Raw genomic sequence first — 7062 nt, 5'->3', positions numbered from 1 at the left:
TGCCCAGTCTGGTCTTGCCTGTGAATCAGATTGCCAGTCTTCGTCTGTTGAACGTGTGTATGAAACTGAAGTGTGTGAGTCCGACTGTGTGACCTGCGGAAAGTGTTTGTGCATCTGTATGTTTGGTTGAGTGTGTGCTCGATGGTTTGTCTGGTGTGGGTGTGTCCATGTCTCCAGGTGAGGGTGCTTGTGTTCCTGCTTATGATTATGGTCAGGAGGATGTAATTGTGTGTGTCCCAACTGCTAGCTCAGTTGGTGACCCAGAGTGTGTGTGTGTGTAAGAATGTCTCCAGTGGTGTGTCTGGGAGTAAGAATGAGTCTGTGTTGGATGTATTAGTGAGAGGGTGTGAGTGTGACCGTATGTCTCAGCGTGTGAATCTTGAATAAAATTGGCTTGATGGCTTGATGAAATTCATTCTGGACTCTATCCGACCACATAAAGACCTCGGGATACTTTGGTTTGGCTTTAGGGACCTTCTACTCACTACCACATAAGTGTCATGTTTGGAACTGTAGAAGAGGTATAAAAATAGCGTTTTGTAGCGGCGAAATTGATATGCCCTGCTCACTTCCAGGCTACGAGTTTTGACTGAAAACGGTACAATCGAACTTTCTCAAAACACATCCGATTTACATGATTTTGATGTCAACTCAACGTATGTACCCCCAATCATCCGTAAATCAATCTAGTGCATTTTACTCCAGATAATTCCTTTTAAGCCTACATCATGCATTCACTGCCCAACAACGTGATATTCCTGGGTTTCCAGGATTTCGGGTCAGCAAAAAAACCCTAAAAAAATTAAATTAAACTTGCTGATTAATGGGTTGAAGGAACCAGCTGTGGAATATCCATCCTTGTCTCAGCTCAAATTTTATTTTAAGTTCACGTTAAGATCTTAAAAATAGCCAAGGCTACTCAGTTTTTCTCCCCAATTAGGCTACTCTTATCTTGCCTTATTTCTCCTTATTTCGAATGTAGCCTTTTAGGCGACTTATTTTATTTCACATTAAACATTAGGCCTAGGCCTACCATCTTCTATTTCTTGAATTTCCCCTTGGGGATCAATAAAGTATCTATCTATCTATCTATCTATCTATCTATCTACAACTAGGCTCCAATCTATCCATCCTAATATTATACATACATATACATAGCCTAAACACGCTAAACATTATGATGCTCCGGACCTTTGCTTGAGGAAATTTTCTGTAACTGGACCTCGCTGAAGATTAATTAAATACCCCTGGCCTAGAGTATAAGGCTGAATCTGTGAGGGCCGTAAGAAGTTGGTTTGTCCGTGTTTTCCGAAGTCGGCAAAGTTACATTCTTTTGAGTGGCAGCAAAGGCAGTCAATCACCTCAAGTGCTTGCATTTCGTAATAGGGTTGCCAGTTAAGCCCGAAAGGACGCCAAATAGGTACAAAACCATGCATTGAAAATCCCCCACCCTAACATAGCTTTCTGACAGAGGTTTTTAGGAAGCTTCTAAGGCATTACAGACCCAACCAAAACTTTGTTGTCTATATGTCACATCACAGAACAATTATAAATACCCCGTTCAATCATTCTATGTCACCTTTAAAGCCATGCCTACATGCATTACTATGTCCATCAGACTGTCATCATGTTTGTCTGTTTGCTTGCATCTTCCATAGATTTTCAATACACTTTATGTCATTTGCAATCGCTCTGTCTTTTGCATCATTTTGACTGACATATTCTCATTCCCTTGTGACAGATGGTTCAGACCAGTGGATTAATTAGAACCTCTACTCATTATGGGAAAGGCCTAGAGGTGGGCAAACGGCACGAGTGGGGATAATTAGAAAACTTATTTTGCACTCGGTAATTGCTGAAATGTGTAAATTTGAAACATGGATGTGAGCGAACACTGTGAGTGCACACTATAATGATCATGAGTGATTAACCTTTCACACCTGTCTTGTGGTTCTGCAGTGAGGGATATAACAATGAAGAAATAAAATTACACAATGAATGAAGATTACTTATAAAATGTGCTATTTTCTTCTTCTGCTACAGACATTAGAGAATGGTCCTCTAAGCTTCTAACATTATTTTTGTAAAGACAATTAAATCTTAGGGTTGAACTTGGAACTCATCATGTCAGACAGAACCTCTCCATTGAATAGGCTTGCACAACCTATTCTCAACCATGAGATAGCCTAAAGCTGGCTATTTGTAATCAAAACAATAAGGCTGCAAGGCTCATGTTTAACATGCAAGAGAGAGATCATGGAACTGGTTAAGAGTGGTCCACTGGAATATTAATGTGATTTCATGTGACCATGAAGAGGGATAGAAAGCTTTAGTTCCCACCCAATTCCGCTGCTGCTAACGGCGTGTATGCAAGGTATGCATGATTAACACACCTAGACTGGAATAAATTGCCCGTCTCTAGAGGAATGTCTGTGGAGATGCAGAGACTGGGCTTTTTTAAGCGCTGTGTGGTGAATATACTGCTGCTGCTTCTGCTTCAAACAGCTTTGAAGTCAAGACAAGTCAGTCCACATTCAGCTAACCCCCTTCTCCAATGAAAGGCAAATATGATAAACAAACCCCACTCTCTGACGTCTGCAGTATATCAGGGTTTTTTTTATTATTAGTCCACGCACTTGTGTCATCATATTTTATAACTTCAGTAGCTGCATGTTAGTGACAAGGAAACAAAGCGAGACGTTTGACTAGTTTATCACTGTCTGGACAAATCAGTACACTTGAACAAAAACTTTAAAAATGACACTTTTCCTGCAGAGAATAATATACTTTAAAAAAAAATAATCAATGGTCTAATGGGCAAGAGGAATGGTTTAAAAGGCAAATTTTCAAAATATCAAAAATGTTCTGGCCTCAGGGTCTAATGATGGAAGATTGTCATGTCAAAAAAGCATGGCTCCTCTTTCTGTTCAGTGCTTGATGTCTTGGCATTTGTAACAGTGGCTCATTGAAAAAAGACTACAGTGGACACGCTCACTAAAGTTCAGTTTTCTTCTTTAGGATAAGTTTACGGACCATCTCGGCTACTTTTGGTCGGATTTCTTGAACAGGCGTCTTGGGACCCCAACCATCAACAACTTTTCCATCAACATCAATGAGATACTTCCAGAAGTTCCAGTTAGGTTCCTTCCCAGACGCTTCTACAAAAGGAGAAAAAGAAAACAAATCAACTGCCTTCTTTTTTTAGTCTAGATATCTAACTAATTCATTTAATTTATTTACTATTCATTTATGGTTATTGTTTTGACTGTGTTACATTTTATTTACTAATTCTATTACTAATATTGGTATCTATTATTACTATTATTATAATTACAAACTACGAGTTATTCCTATCCTATCCAACATCAAAATGGACTCCTTATCTCTTGCTCCAAATGCTGTGAGAAATGTACATGTCATGACTGATGCCCAGAAGACCTTCTCTTACCACGTTGCCCAGTCTTGCCGCTTTGCACTTTTCAATATAAGAAAAATCAGACAGCTCTTAACTAAATATGCAACCCATCTCCTTACAGGCCATGGCTTTCTCATGCCTTGACTACAGTAACCCCCTTCTAACTGGCCACCCGGCCTGTACAGTGCAACCTTTACAGATGATCCAGAACGCGGCCATGTGTCTGGTCTTCAATCAACTCAAAAGGGCACATATTACCCCGCTGCTCATCAAGCTCCATTGGCTACCTATAGTCGCCCACATCAAATTCAAATCACCAATGCTGACCTACAAAGTGATCTCCGGTTCCCACCTACTTACTTGAATGCTCTCATAAAGACATAAAGATAACTGACCGCCACACTCCTCCAAAGAATGCTGCCACGGACTGCCATGCGCACCTTATTGCAATCCAAACTATTCTCATTTGTGATGCCCCAATGATAGAATGTGCTACCAGGGGCATTCCTCTATCATCAAAAATCTCTTGAAGACACAGCCCTTCTAAGATTACCTTCTCTCCTAACACCACTAACAACCCAACATGCTTACCTTGCACTTACCATGTAGTTCTTCTCTATCCTGTCTATCGCTACACACACACACACACACACACACACACACACACACACAGACACATACACATATGCGCACATGCACACACCATATAATCAAAACATGATTCATTCAGCATTCCAGCTCACCAGCGAGGTACTTGAAGGCGTTGTTGGCCCCTGCCCCCACCACACCAATCTTGCTGAAGAGTGGAAAAGACACACCGTAGACCCGCCTCACGAAGCTGTCAATTTCCTTGTCGCTGCCCGGTTCCTGCTGTCCAAACTGATTGCAGGGGAATGCAAGCACATTGAAGTGGTACGGCCCGAAGTCACGCTGCAGCTGCTGCAGGTCTGTGTAGTGCGCCTCAGTGAAGCCACAGTCACTGGCCACATTCACCACCAGAGACACCTGCAGGGGACGTGGGAAGCTCAGGCATCATACACACACACACAAAGATGACTAGAAGGTTATCATGGACAAATGTGAGTGAAAACTGGTCAGCATATACAAGAAGATCAAACAGCTTAACAACAGGCAAACAAAGCATTCTGAAAAAACAGACTGTTCACATCAAAGCTTTCACACAAGTGGCTGAACACTCTCAGTTTAACCTCCTCCTTCAGTTAGAGCGGTATGAAACATTTTATTTAATGACATTTTACTTAACCCTGGAATTTTATCTAATGTCATTTCAATTCATTCTGAACATATTTAGTTCGGTGACCCTTTAATATTTAAGTATTTATTTACATGACAACAAAGCAGCCACAACATAACCCCCAGTTGTTCTAATTTAAACGTTTAAACACCAGGGATGTGGTCACAGGGCACCTACAAGTATTAGAACCTATTGTTTTGTATCAATTGTCATTTCAAAAAGACATAGACGTCAGTTTAAGAGTTCAGATACAGAAAAACAATGTTCACATGGTTTTCTAAATGTTAGTCTAACATAATTCCAATGTTTATGGGAATGACAGATAAGAATGAGCAAAATCTTACGATGCAATATTACATTTGTCCTGAAGATTATGTTCTGACTAGATAATAAAAAAGTGTTGTCATGTTTAAGTCAGAGACATGAATCTACAGTATTTTTCCAGGTTTCCTGATTTGGCTGTTAGCTCAGTGTCAACCTTTTTGCTGTTGCTTTTATGAAAATCAGCAGTCTGTAGACTATAGACTAATAGGGCATACATGGTGTGCTTTTAAAGGTCATTATACTCTAGTATGTGGCTACAAGTCATGATATCCAGCGATTTACACATGAATATGATTTCTTATAACCTTGTATAATGTAGCCATAATGTAGTAGACATTATTACCCATACCATAATGTTGTTTACTTCCATTCCATCAGAGGACATCACTCTTCATTTTATGTCCTTCAGGTAAGTGATTCAGTCATGAGTGATTGTAGTGAACAATGTAGGCCTATACTTCAGAGAATGATTATAGTGGTGTTTTCTTATCTACTATCTCTCTCTCACTCTAGGCTACTTTAGAAAAAAATGCCAGCGTATTTATTTACTTACCTTTTCCTCAATAATTTTTTCCTACATCACTTACTTCTTTAAGTGGTGCAAGCAAGGTTAGACAAATGAAATAAATGTAGTAGCATAGACTATAGGGTTATTGTAGGCCAGTGGGTAGTCAGGATGTGGACAGGGTATGGGTGAAGACTTTACCAGTCAAGGTTTTTTAGGTATATAACATTTCTGAAGTTATAAAAACTAAAAAAAAATTACTGACAGGCCGTTTTGTGTTATTTATTCTATACAGCAGCCTACTATCGCCACCGCCTTTTTTATATTTAAATAGTCTTAAAGTCACAAAGAGTAGATCCCAACTGCAGCACTGCTGTCTAAGAAAGTCTAAGAAAAAAAATGGTAGGCTATATATTATTGTAGGGCCAATATTAGTGGATCGTGCACGATTTTATATCTGAAACATGCAACAAAGCCTACATTGAAAATGTTTCAGACAATCAGAAACACCAATCTGTCAATTGGCTATTTATAAGAGTCTTCAATTTTTATCTCGTGAGGACCTCTAGTGTTATTTGGATGAACTTCTGGCTACATTACAGATGGGCTGATTAGAAAAATCTAGCCTTCATTCTAGAACAAATGCAGACGGAAGACGTTGGCTCTTGAATTAATTCTTAATTAACCATCAGACATTTATGAATAATACTAGCTTGCAGTTATTTCCTATGCATAGTTTTTGCAAAGAGACAGATGGTGGCCTATAACGACTCATAGAAATAGCTTAAGAGACTCAAGTTAGTGATGGCAAAGCGATGGTCTATTTACTTTTGTTATCAAACTAAAGAGACAGTTTAAGCTATATCCCCCATAGAGCTAGTATCCCTCATAGAGCTAGCATGCCGTTTATTGCTGTATGTCATGCTAAGCTAGTTAAATGTGGTGCCACGTAGACACTAAGTGGAAGGAAAGAATGCAAAACTCCGCGGAATTTTGTATTGTGTTAGTGCTTTATTCAAACATAGAAAGAGAAGTGTAGCAGAAGCACACAACGTCAGACATGCTCAATGGAAATAAGGATGCAATCATGCAAAACACGTCCTCAACAATCTCACTCACTGACAGCCGCTCCAAAGTTTGAAAACTTACCGAACCTCTGTACTTTTCCAAAGACACTAATCGTCCTCTAATATTAACGACTTTGAATGTGTAAAAATCTTTCTGCTTGGCATCGATAAGTTGAGACAATATAGGTAAAAATACAAGGGCCGCTACAAACATTTTGGAATGCTAGGCAGGCAAGTCAAAAACGACTATTTCTCGTTTTTTGAGCACAGCAGTACGACGTTGTGGGAGTCGGACGTGGGACTTCATTACGTTCGAACAGGACGTTCAAAGAGCCAATGAAATGCGTTGCAGTGAGCAGAAGAAAAAATAGCAGGCCTCTGGCCAGGAGGAGACCTACTATTTGTCTTTCTTGTCTAAACTTTACTGAGCAGCCAGCCACCACCAAGACAGTTGTGTTCCATAGTGTTCTAAGACGCCAATGTTAACTTCGTATCA

General features: G+C 39.7%; 1 protein-coding gene across 2 annotated transcripts; it reads right to left on the bottom strand.

Moving 5' to 3' along the window:
* Window positions 1-2598: 2598 nt before the first annotated feature.
* gpx7 (glutathione peroxidase 7) lies at window positions 2599-6956 on the bottom strand. Of its 2 annotated transcripts, none has more exons than XM_042056546.1 (3): window positions 6649-6956; window positions 4159-4420; window positions 2599-3158 (listed from the first exon to the last, which is right to left on the bottom strand). In XM_042056546.1, exons 1-3 carry the CDS (start codon window positions 6778-6780, stop codon window positions 2995-2997), a joined length of 558 nt encoding a protein of 185 aa, XP_041912480.1. In that variant the 5' UTR covers window positions 6781-6956; the 3' UTR covers window positions 2599-2994. The 2 variants fall into 2 exon arrangements, with proteins under 2 accessions (XP_041912480.1, XP_041912481.1); XM_042056547.1 differs by having other exon boundaries at window positions 5344-6761.
* Window positions 6957-7062: the final 106 nt, after the last annotated feature.

Source organism: Alosa sapidissima, chromosome 12, assembly GCF_018492685.1.
Source record: "Alosa sapidissima isolate fAloSap1 chromosome 12, fAloSap1.pri, whole genome shotgun sequence".
NCBI lineage: Eukaryota > Metazoa > Chordata > Actinopteri > Clupeiformes > Clupeidae > Alosa > Alosa sapidissima.
This window is presented reverse-complemented; position numbering and strand designations above follow the sequence as displayed.

What these genes read in the sequence shown, in the direction of transcription:
- gpx7 (XM_042056546.1), bottom strand. Translation starts at nt 6,780, where the DNA reads ATGTTTGTAGCGGCCCTTGTATTTTTACCTATATTGTCTCAACTTATC. An exon ending in TGGAAAAGTACAGAGGTTCG is followed by an intron (nt 4,421 to 6,648) that starts GTAAGTTTTCAA and finishes CGTCCCCTGCAG; the next exon opens with GTGTCTCTGGTGGTGAATGT. An exon ending in CGCCTTCAAGTACCTCGCTG is followed by an intron (nt 3,159 to 4,158) that starts GTGAGCTGGAAT and finishes CTCCTTTTGTAG; the next exon opens with AAGCGTCTGGGAAGGAACCT.